The sequence below is a fragment of the Entelurus aequoreus genome, linkage group LG03, assembly GCF_033978785.1.
Source record: "Entelurus aequoreus isolate RoL-2023_Sb linkage group LG03, RoL_Eaeq_v1.1, whole genome shotgun sequence".
Classification (NCBI taxonomy): Eukaryota; Metazoa; Chordata; class Actinopteri; order Syngnathiformes; family Syngnathidae; genus Entelurus; species Entelurus aequoreus.
Genome location: NC_084733.1, coordinates 83,731,334 through 83,748,118, shown reverse-complemented (window position 1 = coordinate 83,748,118; position 16,785 = coordinate 83,731,334). Strand labels below are relative to the sequence as shown.

At 32.4% G+C, this 16,785-nt stretch overlaps 1 protein-coding gene across 2 annotated transcripts in view; it reads left to right on the top strand.

The window, feature by feature from the left end:
- The window catches only part of deaf1 (DEAF1 transcription factor), a 32,575-nt gene that overhangs the window by 2,411 nt on the left and 13,379 nt on the right, over nucleotides 1-16,785 (top strand). For both annotated transcript variants that reach the window (XM_062043000.1, XM_062043001.1), the window contains exons 2-9: nucleotides 2,771-2,868; nucleotides 7,391-7,517; nucleotides 7,681-7,830; nucleotides 8,100-8,239; nucleotides 10,432-10,497; nucleotides 10,577-10,621; nucleotides 12,725-12,848; nucleotides 12,924-13,055. In XM_062043000.1, the coding sequence (XP_061898984.1) occupies nucleotides 2,771-2,868; nucleotides 7,391-7,517; nucleotides 7,681-7,830; nucleotides 8,100-8,239; nucleotides 10,432-10,497; nucleotides 10,577-10,621; nucleotides 12,725-12,848; nucleotides 12,924-13,055 (882 nt within the window). The remainder of the gene's footprint in view (nucleotides 1-2,770; nucleotides 2,869-7,390; nucleotides 7,518-7,680; nucleotides 7,831-8,099; nucleotides 8,240-10,431; nucleotides 10,498-10,576; nucleotides 10,622-12,724; nucleotides 12,849-12,923; nucleotides 13,056-16,785) is intronic.

Genomic DNA, 16,785 nt, shown 5'->3' with positions numbered 1-16,785 from the left:
TCAGAGGCAGTAAAGCAAACAAATCATACAATTGGCAACAAAAAAGACAACAAAACAAACCACCCGACCCAGTTTTTCCAACTGGGGGGTAAATACGGCACTTCAAGATGTTCAAAATCAACTGTTTTAACACATTTTTTTTTTAAAAACAACTAATAGGTCCAATTTCTCTCTTCTACTATAATTAGTATTTTGTGCATACAGGGTTTTTGTGGCTCATACTTGTGAGAACGTTAGTATGCTAACATTTTTTTTTTTGCTAGCTTTTTAGCCAATTATGAGTGTATGAAGCTAAAAATCATGAATTTTGATACTTGGCGCCATCTTGGAAGGATGCTAACGTTATTTATTAGATTTTAAAAGTAATTAAATGGATAGTGCGAAATTTAAGGTTTTAAATGGCATTAGAAAAACATGAAATACAATTGTCAGAGGCAGTAAAGCAAACAAATCATACAATTGGCAACAAACCACCCGACCCAGTTTTTCCAACTGGGGGGGAAATACGGCACTTCAATATGTTCAAAATCAACTATTTTAACACATTTAAAAAAACACAAAACTAATATTTCTAATTTCTCTCTTTTACTATAATTAGTATTTTGTGCATACAAGGTTTTTGTGCGTCATACTTGTGAGAACATTAGCATGTTAACATTTTTTTTTGCTAGCTTTTTAGCCAATTATGTGTGTTTGAAGCTAAAAATCATGAATTTTGATACTTGGCGCCATCTTGGAAGGATGCTAACGTCATTTATTTTAGTTTTAAAAGTCATTAAATGGATAGTGTGAAAATTAAGGTTTTAAATGGCATTAAAAAAAAACATGAAATACAATTGTCAGAGGCAGTAAAGCAAACAAATCCTACAATTGCGTTTAGCAACAAAAAAGACAACAAAACAAACCATCCGACCCTGGTTTTTCAAACTGGGGGGGAAATACGGCACTTCAAGATGTTCAAAATCAACTGTTTTTAACACCTTTTCAAAAAAAAATAATAGGTCTAATTTCTCTCATTTACTATAATTAATATTTTGTGCATACAGTTTTTTTGTGGGTCATACTTGTGAGAACATTACCATGCTAACGTTTTGGGTTTTTTTTTGCTAGTTTTTTAGCCAATTATGTATGTTTGAAGCTAAAAATCATGAATGTTGACACTTGGCGCCATCTTGGAAGGATGCTAATGTCACTTATATCCGTTTTAAAAAGTCATTAAATGGTTAGTGTGAAATTTAAGGTTTTTTAAATGGCATTAAAAAAACATGAAATACAATCGTCAACAGCAGTAAAGCAAAAAAATCATACAATTGGCAACAAAAAAGACAACAAAACAAACCATCCGACCTTGGTTTTTCCAACTGGGGGGGAAATACGGCACTTCAAGATGTTCAAAATCAACTGTTTTAACACATTTAAAAAAAAAAACCTAATATGTCTTATTTCTCTCTTTTACTATAATTAGTATTTTGTGCATACAAGGTTTGTAGGTCATACTTGTGACAACGTTAGCATGTTAAAAAAAAAATTTTTGCTAGCTTTTTAGCCAATTATGTATGTTTGAAGCTAAAAATCATGAATTTTGATACTTGTCACCATCTTGGAAGGGTGCTAACGTCAATTATATTCGTTTTAAAAGTCATTAAATGTACAGTGTGAAAATTCAGGTTATAAATGGAATTAAAATAACATGAAATACAATTGTCAGAGGCAGTAAAGCAAACAAATCATACAATTGGCAACAAACCACCCGACCCAGTTTTTCCAACTGGGGGGGAAATACGGCACTTCAATATGTTCAAAATCAACTGTTTTAACACATTTTTAAAAAACATAAAACTAATATGTCTAATTTCTCTCTTTTACTATAATTAGTATTTTGTGCATACAAGGTTTTTGTGCGTCATACTTGTGAGAACATTAGCATGTTAACATTTTTTTTTGCTAGCTTTTTAGCCAATTATGTGTGTTTAAAGCTAAAAATCATGAATTTTGATACTTGGCGCCATCTTGGAAGGATGCTAACGTTATTTATTAGATTTTAAAAGTCATTAAATGGATAGTGCGAAAATTCAGGTTTTAAATGGCATTAGAAAAACATGAAATACAATTGTCAGAGGCAGTAAAGCAAACAAATCATACAATTGCGTTTGGCAACAAAAAGACAACAAAACAAACCATCCGACCCTGGTTTTTCCAACTGGGGGGGAAATACGGCACTTCAAGATATTCAAAATTCATCTAAGTGCATTTTTTGCTAACAAATATTGAGAGTCCATTTTATCACCTGTTTTTGCCTGATTATTATCGTAACAAAAAATTTAGTGATTCAAAGATATTAAAAATTTAAAGCATTGGTATGGCCGATACTGACCCTGTAACTGGTTGGTATCAAATCGACACCCACATTCGCCGTATTGTCCAAAACGTATGTAAAGTACTAAACAACAGAAGAATAAGTGATTATTTTATTTTAACAGAAGTGTAGATAGAAACATGGTACAATTATATTAATAATAGTTATGCAACAGGAACTGATGTCATATGTTACTGCAACTAAATATGGAGCATTTGTAACCTGTAATTCTGATATCATTTATATTCCAAATAATACATTATCACAGGAGGCTGCATTATGCATACAGTATATCACCATCTATATTTGTTACAAATATTTCATAACTTGCGATATTACAATGTATAGGATGAGATGTACATGTTCACAGTGTGTGTGTTTGAACGTGTATTAAGTGTTGTTGTTGTTGTGCAGACGTTTCCACGGTAACGTCAGACGTTCAAGCCGATGACGACGACAGCGTTTTCAACACCACAGTGGACGCCGCTGCAAACCTCCCTGAACACGTGCTGGTACACCAACCATACATATACACTATATAATACACCAAAACTACATATATACATTATATAATACACCAAAACTACATGTATACATACATATATACTATAAAAGATCTCATATAAATACATACATATACACTATACCAGGGGTCACCAACGCGGTGCCCGCGGGCACCAGGTCGCCCGTAAGGACCAGATGAGTCGCCCGCGGGCCTGTTCTAAAAAAAATAAAATAAAATAAAAATTAAAAAAACAAAACAAAAAAAAAAACAAATTTTTTTTTTTTTTTTTTTAAATTAAATCTGCATAGAAAAAACACAAGATACACTTTCAATCAGTGCATCAACCCAAACAACCTCCCCCATGCACACTCATCCACACCCACTCACACAAAAGGGGTTATTTCTTTCTGCTACCAATATTCTGGTTCCCACAACATAGACAACACATCTGCAAGGGACACAGTCCCTGAAGCACACATGATTGTATAGGCTGCTGGTCCACTAACATTTTCCTTAATTACTATTTTTTATGTAATTATTTTTATATTGTTTTACTTTCTTTTTTATCCAAGAAAATGTTTTTTATTTATTTAAAAAAAGGGCCTTATCTTCAACAGACCAGGTTGTCAATGAAATTAGATTTGTTTAAAGGGTTTTTTAAACCAGGCCCAGTCCAGATAATGTCCAAGTCGGACTCAGCAACACACACCTTCATTCATGTACACAGAAAAAAATTAGGGAACACAACAGATTGCATATAATTTATAAACAAAATTACATTTTCAAAATAAGCATTTATGTACAGTCCAGATTATGTCCAGGTCACTCAAATTAGAGAACACAACAACAGATAACATATAATCTATAAACATAATTATACTTTCAAAATAAGCCTTTGAGGACTTCTCATCTTTTTTTTAATGTTTTTTGGCATCATTATCGTTTTCAACCATGTAACTTTCTAAAGTTAGAAAATACTGAATAAATGTTTTAAAGAAAGTAATACTAAGTGAATATCTGTTTTTGGCCTTAAAAATAAACATTTTACCGAGTACTATAATTAAATTGACTAAATCATGATTGTCAATGAACTCTCCTAAAATAACAGAAACCACATTAAGCTTCATAAACAAACCAATCCTTAAACACATTTTTTCAACTTCCACCCAAAACAAAGACACAATATGACAATACCAAAACAAATGTAGGGTGGATTCAGGCTCCTGACAACAAAATCGGCAATCATCTGACTCTGTCATATTCCATAATTTTAACATTTTCCCTGTGGGTAAGAAGTTATAAATAATTTTAATTTGAAAATAACGATTTTGCACATCGATAGTGGTTTCATAGATTAGTTTGAATATGGCATCCCATGGCAACGGGCAGTCAAAAAAGTCCTCCCATTTTCCATTTGTGTTGTATGAGGCAGCCTTCAAAGATTTCTTTATTAAATAAAAAATATATATTTTTCTATTTATTTTAGTTCCTTTTTGCCAACTAGAATTTCTTATTAGAGGTTTACAAACTAATAATTTAGTAGTTCCATAATTAATTATTTGTTTCCATCTTTTCCCAATTACTCCAGTTAGTTGATAAAATGAAAAGCTTGAGCAAGCATCACCATACATAGCTCTAAATTCATCATACTTCATAATTTTACCATTCTCATTGATAATATCATTGACAAAAATGATTCCTCTTTCAAACATATTTTTCCAAAAGAAAGGCTTTCCATCTATTACAATATTAGAGTTCATCCATATTAACTGCTGCAAAATATCGTCTCTTTTTTCTGGCACATCAAATTGAAAACACCACTATGAGTGGATTGTTTCCTTTATGAACCCCGCCATGTTTCCCAGCAGACTCTCTGGGAGGGGATCACTTGTAAAAAAGGATACAATTTCTTTTGATACAGTACATGTTTTTTGTCCAACAGGACATTTGTGTACCACTCAATGTTTAAATACATCTTTGGAACAATTGATGCTTTTAAAGACAGACACATAGCTTCAAGGTTGAGAAGTTTCAGGCCCCCATATTCATACTCTTTGTACAAAACCTTTCTTTTAATCTTTTCTGGTTTGCCGTTCCAGACAAAATCGAAGACCCTCCGCTCATACATCTTAAAAAAGTTTTGTGATGGAGCTGGTAATGACAAAAACAAATAAATAAATTGAGGAATAATTAACGAGTTGGCAATAGACATTTTACCATACAAGGTTAGGGATTTCCCTTTCCATAATTGCATAATTTTGTCCAGCTTTCTTAGTCGATTATCATAATTTACTGAGCCTAGATCTTCCAGATTTTCTGGGACAACAACACCAAGTATGTTAACTGGTCCATCTGTCCACAAAACAGGCACTTTGCATTCCATTCGAAAGGACGTTCCCTTTAGATTTCCGATCCTTAACATTTTACATTTATCATAATTAAGCTTAAGGCCAGATTGCTGTGAAAATATGTCCAAAAGATTAAGAAGGTTCCGCAAACAATGAGGAAAAATCTTATCTTTGTGAATCAGCCTTTTCTGACATGAACTTCACCAAGAACAAACACAGAACACGCCTCACTGATGCACATCTGCAAAACTCACTCAGAGTTGCAGTGTCAAGTTACACACCAGAGTACAACACACTAGTTAACAGCATGCAATGCCAGGCTTCCCACTAACTGACAAAGAAACAGATAACAGATTTGGTGTCCAGTTCAAAGTGTGACATGATTTAAAAATTTGAGAGTTTACTTTTGTATTTTACATGAGTTATTATTTGTACAAACATGGTGCAAAGTAATTCATGATTTGTTAAAAAATGTTAGTGGCTAGCTAGTTAAAATGGGATATTGTGATTTCACAAGACTGTCTTAGAAGTGATCATTTGAAAATGTTCAATTTGAAAAATGTGCACTTAGAGAAAATATAAAAATAAAGTGTTGCATATTGATATTTATCTGTTTCTATATATATTTATTGTGAGAAATCATTAAGATGATCAGTGTTTCCACAAAGATAAATATCATTAATTATTAATAATAACAGAGTTAAAGGTAAATTGAGCAAATTGGCTACTTCTGGCAATTTATTTAAGTGTGTATCTAACTGGTAGCCCTTCGCATTAATCAGTACCCAAGAAGTAGCCCTTGGTTTCAAAAAGGTTGGTGACTTCTGCACTACACAATACACCAAAACTAATATATACTGTGTGTATGTGTGTGTGTGTGTGTGTGTGTGTGTGTGTGTGTGTGTGTGTGTGTGTGTGTGTGTGTGTGTGTGTGTTTGTATATATATATATATATATATATAATCATACACTAAAACTACATATATACATACATATACACTATAAAATATCTCACATAAATCCATAAATATACTCTATATACTACACCAAAACTGCATATATACATACATATACACTATAAAATATCACATAAATACATACATATACAGTATATAATACACCAAAACTAATATATATATATGTATATGTACATACATATACACTATACAATACACCAAAACTAATATAAACTGTGTGTGTGTATATGTATACTGTACATACATACATATATATATACAATACATCATACACCAAAACTACATATATATATATATATATATATACATACATATACACTATAAAATATCTCATATAAATACATAAATATACTCTATATAATACAGCAAAACTACATATATACATACATATACCCTATAAAATATCACATAAATACATACATATACAGTATATAATACACCAAAACGTATATATATATATATATATATATATATATATATATATATATATATATATATATATATATATATATATATATATATATATATGTGTGTATGTGTACATACATATACACTATACAATACACCAAAACTAATATATACTGTGTGTGTGTGTATATATGTATATACTGCATGTACTGTACATACATATACAATATATCATACACCAAAACTACATATATACATACATATACACTATAAAATATCACATAAATACATACATATACAGTAATACACCAAAAAAAATATATATATATATATATATACATATATATATATATATATATATATATATATATATATATATATATATATATATATATATATATATATATACTGTACATACATACATATACAATATATCATACACCAAAACTACATATATACATACATATACACTATAAAATATCATATAAATACATACATATACAGTATATAATACAACAAAGAGAATATATATATATATACACAGTATATATGTTTACATACATATACACTATACAATACACCAAAACTAATATATACTGTGTATACATATACACTATCATACACCAAAAGTACATATATACATACACATACACTATAAAATATCATATAAATACATACATATAAAGTGTATAATACACCAAAACTAGTATATATGTACATGCATATGCACTATTTAACATCTCGTATAAATACATAAATATAAACTATCTCTTCTAAATACTTGTGTTGGTCAAAGAGCGGGAGGACCACCCTTGAACTGCAGACGGACCCTCTCAGCAGCCAGAAGACAACTTTGATCGTGGTCCACAGAGACTCTGGCATCATGGACGACACCTGCCTCAAGTCCACCTCCACTATCTCGGGTACTACATCCTAGAATACCACATGTCACTACTCCAAGTCAGTACTACATGTCAGTACTACATCATGGACCATGGTTGCCTCAAGTCCACCTCCACCATGCACCATTTTATTTGATAGTTTTTTTATAATGTGTGTTTTGTGTTCACCTGTTCCAATTTGCAGACCCGCCGACTCCGCCCACCCCACTGACTCCTCCCCAAGACAAAGACTCCGCCTCCAAGTACAACTGGGATCCTTCAGTGTACAACAACGAGCTTCCTGTGCGCTGCAGAAACACCAGCGGGGTCCTCTACAAGAACCGCCTGGGTTCAGGTGAGCCGGACCACATGTTGTTCTGACGGACTGTAGCAGGACTTACCGGACCACAATGTTGTTCTGACGGACTGGAGCAGGACTTACCGGACCACAATGTTGTTCTGACGGACTGGAGCAGGACTTACCGGACCACAATGTTGTTCTGACGGACTGAAGCAGGACTTACCGGACCACAATGTTGTTCTGACGGACTGTAGCAGGACTTACCGGACCACATGTTGTTCTGACGGACTGGAGCAGGACTTACTGGAGTGTGGTGTGTCCAGGGGGTCGAGGTCGCTGCATCAAACACGAGCAGCAGTGGTTGACGCCCACAGAGTTCGAGGGTCTGGCAGGTCGGGCGAGCAGCAAAGACTGGAAGAGGAGCATCAGATATGCAGGAAGACCTCTGCTCTGCCTCATCCAGGTACCTATGTGCTGGTACTGGTACCATCATCTTGGTACTGGAATGTGTTGGTGCCACCATGTCAGTATATGTTGGTACCTGGTATGTGTTGGTACTACTATTTCAATATATGTTGGTATGTACTGGTACATTTGTTGGTACCATCATGTCAGTATATTGTGGTACTGGTAAGTGTTGGTACCACCATGTTGGTATGTGTTGGTACTGATATGTACTGGTACCACCATGTTGGTACCACTATGTCGATATATGTTAGTACTGGTATGTGTTGGTACCACCATGTCAATTTATGTTGGTACTGGTATATGTTGGTACTGGTACATGTGTTGGTACCATCATGTCAGTATATTGTGGTACTGGTAAGTGTTGGTACCACCATGTTGGTATGTGTTGGTACTGATATGTACTGGTACCACTATGTCGATATATGTTAGTACTGGTATGTGTTGGTACCACAATGTCAATTTATGTTGGTACTGGTATGTGTTGGTACCACTATGTCGATATGTGTTGATACTGGTATGTGTTGGTACCACTATGTCAATATATGTTGGTACTGGTATGTGTTGGTACCACCATGTCGATATTTGTTGGTACTGGTATGTGTTGGTACCACTATGTCAATATATCTTAGTACTGGTATGTGTTGGTACCACTATATTGGTACTGGTATGTGTTGGTACCACTATGTCGAAAGATGTTGGTACTGGTATGTGTTAGTACCACTATGTTGATATATTCTGGTACTGGTATGTGTTGGTACCACCATGTCGATATGTTGGTACTGGTATGTGTTGGTACTGGTATGTGTTGGTACCACTATGTCGATATATGTTGGTATTGGTATATGTTGGTACTACCATGTCGATATATGTTGGTACTGGTATGTGTTGGTACTGGTATGTGTTGGTACCATTATGTCAATATGTGTTGGTACTGGTATGTGTTGGTACCATTATGTCGATATATGTTGATACTAGTATGTGTTGGTACCACCATGTCAATTTATGTTGGTACTGGTATATGTTGGTACTGGTATGTGTTGGTACCACTATGTCGATATGTGTTGATACTGGTATGTGTTGGTACCGGTATGTCAATATAAGTTGGTACTGGTATGTGTTGGTACCACTATGTCGCTGCATGTTGATACTGGTATGTGTTGGTACCACTATGTAGAAAGATGTTGGTACTAGTATGTGTTGGTACCACTATGGTGATATATGCTGGTACTGGTATGTGCTGGTACCACTATGTTGGTACTGGTATGTGTTGGTACCACTATGTCGATGTATGTTGGTACTGGTATGTGATGGTACCACTATGTCGATATATGTTGGTACTGGTATGTGTTGGTACTGGTATGTGTTGGTACCACTATGTAGAAAGATGTTGGTACTAGTATGTGTTGGTACCACTATGTTGATATATGCTGGTACTGGTATGTGCTGGTACCACTATGTTGGTACTGGTATGTGTTGGTACCACTATGTCGATGTATGTTGGTACTGGTATGTGATGGTACCACTATGTCGATATATGTTGGTACTGGTATGTGTTGGTACTGGTATGTGTTGGTACCACTATGTCGATATATGTTGGTACTGGTATGTGTTGGTACCACTATGTCGAAAGATGTTGGTACTGGTATGTGTTGGTACCACTATGTTGATATATGCTGGTACTGGTATGTGTTGGTACCACCATGTCGCTATGTTGGTACTGGTATGTGTTGGTACTGGTATATGTTAGTACCAACACATGTATGTATACGTTAGTACTGGTATGTGTTGGTACCACTATGTCAAAATATGTTGGTACTGGTATGTGTTGGTACCACTCTGTCGATATATGTTTGTTCTGGTATGTGTTGGTACCACCATGTCGATATGTTGGTACTGGTATGTGTTGGTACCACTATGTCAATATATGTTGGTACTGGTATGTGTTGGTACCATTATGTCGATATATGTTGGTACTGGTATGTGTTGGTACTGGTATGTGTTAGTACCAACACGTATATGTTAGTACGGGTATATGTTGGTACTGGGATGTGTTGGTACCACTATGTCAATATATGTTGGTACTGGTGTGTGTTGGTACCACTTTGTCGATATATGTTGGTACTGGTATGTGTTGGTACCACTAGGTGAGAGTAGTGTCTATCTAACTCCTGGTGTGTTTACCTCCAGGACCGCATGTTGAACCCTCACGCCGCCTCGTGCACCTGTTCCGCCTGCTGTGACGACATCACTTTGGTGAGTGACCAGAAGCGCCCGTGGTTCTGGTTGTGGTTCTGGTTGTGGTTGTGGTTCAGGACTGAGTTGTTGTGTCCAGTGTTCCAAGGAGGGCGAGAGTGTGGAAGCAGAAGCCATCACCATGGTAAATGACTTGTCTCTTTACTGCCACATGTCAATAAGTAGCAACATCATTATTAACTATTATTAGTAACAACATCATTATTAACATCATTAGTGCCACATGTCAATAAGTAGCAACATAATTATTAACTATTATTATTAACAACATAATTATTAACATTATTGGTGCCACATGTCAATAAGTAGCAAGGTAATTATTAACTATTATTATTAACAACATAATTATTAACATTATTGGTGCCACATGTCAATAAGTAGCAAGGTAATTATTAACTATTATTATTAACAACATAATTATTAACATTATTGGTGCCACATGTCAATAAGTAGCAACATAATTATTAACTATTATTATTAACAACATAATTATTAACATTATTAGTGCCACATGTCAATAAGTAGCAACATAATTATTAACTATTATTATTAGCAACATAATTATTAACATGATTAGTGCCACATGTCAATAAGTAGCAACATAATTATTAACTATTATTATTAGCAACATAATTATTAACATCATTAGTGCCACATGTCAATAGGTAGCAACATAACTATTATTATTAATGACATTATTAATGATTAACATAATTAGTGCCACATGTCAATAAGTAGCAACATATTTATTAACTGTTATTATTAACGACATAATTATTAATGATTAACATAATTAGTGCCACATGTCAATAAGTAGCAACATAATTATTAACTATTATCAACAACATAATTATTAACATCATTAGTGCCACATGTCAATAAGTAGCAACATAATTATTAACTATTATTATTAACAACATCATTATTAACATCATCAATAAGTAGCAAAATAATTATTAACTATTATTATTAGCAACATAATTATTAACATTATTAGTGCCACATGTCAATAAGTAGCAACATAATTATTAACTATTATTAGTAACAACATAATTATTAACATTATTAGTGCCACATGTCAATAAGTAGCAGCATAATTATTAACTATTATTATTAGCAACATAATTATTAACATCATTAGTGCCACATGTCAATAAGTAGCAACATAATTATTAACTATTATTATTAGCAACATAATTATTAACATCATTAGTGCCACATGTCAATAAGTAGCAAGGTAATTATTAACTATTATTATTAGCAACATAATTATTAACATCATTAGTGCCACATGTCAATAAGTAGCAACATAATTATTAACTATTATTATTAACAACATAATTTTTCACATCCTTAGTGCCACATGTCAATAAGTAGCAACATAATTATTAACTATTATTATTAACTACATAATTATTAACATTGTTAGTGCCACATGTCAATAAGTAGCAACATAATTATTAACTATTATTATTAGCAACATAAGTATTAACATAATTAGTGCCACATGTCAATAAGTAGCAACATAATTATTAACTATTATTATTAGCAACATAATTATTAACATCATTAGTGCCACATGTCAATAAGTAGCAACATAATTATTAACTATTATTATTAACAACATAATTATTAACATCATTAGTGCCACATGTCAATAAGTAGCAACATAATTATTAACTATTATTATTAGCAACATAATTATTAACATTATTAGTGCCACATGTCAATAAGTAGCAACATAATTATTAACTATTATTATTAGCAACATAATTATTAACATCATTAGTGCCACATGTCAATAAGTAGCAACATAATTATTAACTATTATTATTAGCAACATAATTATTAACATCATTAGTGCCACATGTCAATAAGTAGCAACATAATTATTAACTATTATTATTAGCAACATAATTATTAACATTATTAATGCCACATGTCAATAAATAGCAACATAATTATTAACTATTATTATTAGCAACATAATTATTAACTATTATTATTAGCAACATAATTATTAACATTATTAGTGCCACATGTCAATAAGTAGCAACATAATTATTAACTATTATTATTAACAACATAATTATTAACATTATTGGTACCACATGTCAATAAGTAGCAACATAATTATTAACTATTATTATTAGCAACATAATTATTAACATCATTAGTGCCACATGTTAATAAGTAGCAAGGTAAGAATGGTTCTGACCCGCCTCAGAACGGTCCAGTCCGCCTCTTCGTGCCCTACAAGAGGAGGCGGAAGGAAGTGGAGTCGCCTTCCCTTCCCAGCAAAAAGGAAGTTCCTGCAGCCAAGAACATCACGCTGACCTCTGGGATCACATGTGAGTCACGTGACCAGAGTGCCGCTCTGTGATTGGACCGTGGCTCCTCCTGACCTCCTTGCTCCGCCCACACAGTCACGGTCAACCCCACGGGCCACATCACTTCCCCCGGCACGCTGACCTTTGAACGCCTCGCCAACAACGACGCCAGCGCCGCCATCATCGCAGACGCCTCGGCGCCGAGCGACGTGTTCGCCGGCACGGCAGGTACTGATGCACTTTGACACCTGTGTCAAGTTGTTAGCTGGTAGCATGCTAACTTTTTAAGAACTAGTTTCCCAGCCTTACACCTCAGTCATATTAATGCAAATTGTTAGCATGCTAACTTTTTTTTAGATAATTTTACATTTTTTTAAGTCATTTCCCAGCCTTACACCTTAGTCATGTTAATGCAAATTGTTAGCATGCTAACTTTTTTTTTAGATAATTTTACACTTTTTAAAGTAATTTCCCAGCCTTACACCTTAGTCATATTAATGCAAATTGTTAGCATGCTAACTTTTTTTTAGATAATTTTACACTTTTTTAATTAATTTCCGAGCCTTACACCTTAGTCATGTTAATGCAAATTGTTAGCATGCTAACTTTTTTTTTAGATAATTTTACACTTTTTAAAGTAATTTCCCAGCCTTACACCTTAGTCATATTAATGCAAATTGTTAGCATGCTAACTTTTTTTTAGATAATTTTACACTTTTTTAATTAATTTCCGAGCCTTACACCTTAGTCATGTTAATGCAAATTGTTAGCATGCTAACTTTTTTTTAGATAATTTTACACTTTAACTAATTTCCCAGCCTTACACCTTAGTCATATTAATGCAAATTGTTAGCATGCTAACTTTTTTAGATAATTTTACACTTTTTTAACAAATTTCCCAGCCTTACACCTTAGTCATATTAATGCAAATTGTTAGCATGCTAACTTTTTTTTAGATAATTTTACACTTTTTTAACTAATTTCCCAGCCTTACACCTTAGTCATGTTAATCCAAATTGTTAGTATGCTAACTTTTGTTTTAGATAATTTTACACTTTTTAAAGTAATTTCCCAGCCTTACACCTTAGTCATATTAATGCAAATTTTTAGCATGCTAACTTTTTTTAAAGATAATTTTACACTTTTTTAACTAATTTCCCAGCCTCACACCTTAGTCATATTAATGCAAATTGTTAGCATGCTAACTTTTTTTTTTAGATAATTTTACACTTTTTTAAGTAATTTCCCAGCCTTACACCTTAGTCATGTTAATGCAAATTGTTAGCATGCTAACTTTTTTTTTTAGATAATTTTACACTTTTTTAATTAATTTCCCAGCCTTACACCTTAGTCATATTAATGCAAATTGTTAGCATGCTAACTTTTTTTTTAGATAATTTTACAGTTTTTTAAGTAATTTCCCAGCCTTACACCTTAGTCATATTAATGCAAATTGTTAGCATGCTAACTTTTTTTTAGATAATTTTACACTTTTTTAATTAATTTCCGAGCCTTACACCTTAGTCATATTAATGCAAATTGTTAGCATGCTAACTTTTTTTTAGATAATTTTACACTTTAACTAATTTCCCAGCCTTACACCTTAGTCATATTAATGCAAATTGTTAGCATGCTAACTTTTTTTTAGATAATTTTACACTTTTTAAATTAATTTCCGAGCCTTACACCTTAGTCATATTAATGCAAATTGTTAGCATGCTAACTTTTTTAGATAATTTTACACTTTTTTAATTAATTTCCCAGCCTTACACCTTAGTCATATTAATGCAAATTGTTAGCATGCTAACTTTTTAAGATCATTTTACACTTTTTTAACTCATTTCCCAGTCTTACACCTTAGTCATATTAATGCAAATTGTTAGCATGCTAACTTTTTTAGATAATTTTACACTTTTTTAACTCATTTCCGAGCCTTACACCTTAGTCATATTAATGCAAATTGTTAGCATGCTAACTTTTTTGGATAATTTTACACTTTTTTAAATTAATTTCCGAGCCTTACACCTTAGTCATATTAATGCAAATTGTTAGCATGCTAACTTTTTTAGATAATTTTACACTTTTTAAATTAATTTCCCAGCCTTACACCTTAGTCATATTAATGCAAATTGTTAGCATGCTAACTTTTTTTTGGATAATTTTACACTTTTTTAACTCATTTCCCAGCCTTACACCTTAGTCATGTTAATCCAAATTGTTAGTATGCTAACTTTTTTAGATAATTTTACACTTTTTTAATTAATTTCCCAGCCTTACACCTTAGTCATATTAATGCAAATTGTTAGCATGCTAACTTTTTTTTAGATAATTTTACACTTTTTAAATTAATTTCCGAGCCTTACACCTTAGTCATATTAATGCAAATTGTTAGCATGCTAACTTTTTTAGATAATTTTACACTTTTTTAATTAATTTCCCAGCCTTACACCTTAGTCATATTAGTGCAAATTGTTAGCGTGCTAACTTTTTAAGATCATTTTACACTTTTTTAACTCATTTCCGAGCCTTACACCTTAGTCATATTAATGCAAATTGTTAGCATGCTAACTTTTTTAGATAATTTTACACTTTTTAAAATTAATTTCCGAGCCTTACACCTTAGTCATATTAATGCAAATTGTTAGCATGCTAACTTTTTTTTGGATAATTTTACACTTTTTTAACTCATTTCCCAGCCTTACACCTTAGTCATGTTAATCCAAATTGTTAGTAGGCTAACTTTTTTTTTAGATAATTTTACACTTTTTAAAGTAATTTCCCAGCCTTACACCTTAGTCATATTAATGCAAATTGTTAGCATGCTAACTTTTCTTAAGATAATGACTAAGGTGTGAGGCTGGGAAATGAGTTAAAAAAGTGTAAAAATATCTAAAAAAAAAAAAGTTAGCATGCTGACAATTTGCATTAATATGACTAAGGTGTGAGGCTGGGAAATGAGTTTAAAAAGTGTAAAATGATCTAAAAAAAAAGTTAGCATGCTGACAATTTGCAGTAATATGACTAAGGTGTAAGGCTGGGAAATTACTTTAAAAAGTGTAAAATTATCCCAGCCTTACACCTTAGTCATATTAATGCAAATTGTTAGCATGCTAACTTTTTTAGATAATTTTACACTTTTTAAATTAATTTCCGAGCCTTACACCTTAGTCATATTAATGCAAATTGTTAGCATGCTAACTTTTTTTAGATAATTTTACACTTTTTTCATTAATTTCCCAGCCTTACACCTTAGTCATATTAATGCAAACTGTTAGCATGCTAACTTTTTTTTTAGATTATTTTACACTTTTTTAACTTATTTCCCAGCCTTACACCTTAGTCATGTTAATCCAAATTGCTAGCATGCTAACTTTTTTTTAAGATAATTTTACACTTTTTAAATTAATTTCCGAGCCTTACACCTTAGTCATATTACTGCAAATTGTTAGCATGCTAACATTTTTTTTTTAGATAATTTTACACTTTTTTAAGTAATTTCCGAGCCTTACACCTTCGTCATATTAATGCAAATTGTTAGCATGCTAATTTCCCAGCCTTACACCTTAGTCATATTAATGCAAATTGTTAGCATGCTAACTTTTTTTAGATAATTTTACACTTTTTTCATTAATTTCCCAGCCTTACACCTTAGTCATATTAATGCAAACTGTTAGCATGCTAACTTTTTTTTAGATTATTTTACACTTTTTTAACTTATTTCCCAGCCTTACACCTTAGTCATGTTAATCCAAATTGTTAGCATGCTAACTTTTTTTTTAGATAATTTTACACTTTTTTAATTAATTTCCGAGCCTTACACCTTAGTCATATTACTGCAAATTGTTAGCATGCTAACATTTTTTTTTTAGATAATTTTACACTTTTTTAAGTAATTTCCGAGCCTTACACCTTAGTCATATTAATGCAAATTGTTAGCATGCTAACTTTTTTAGATCAT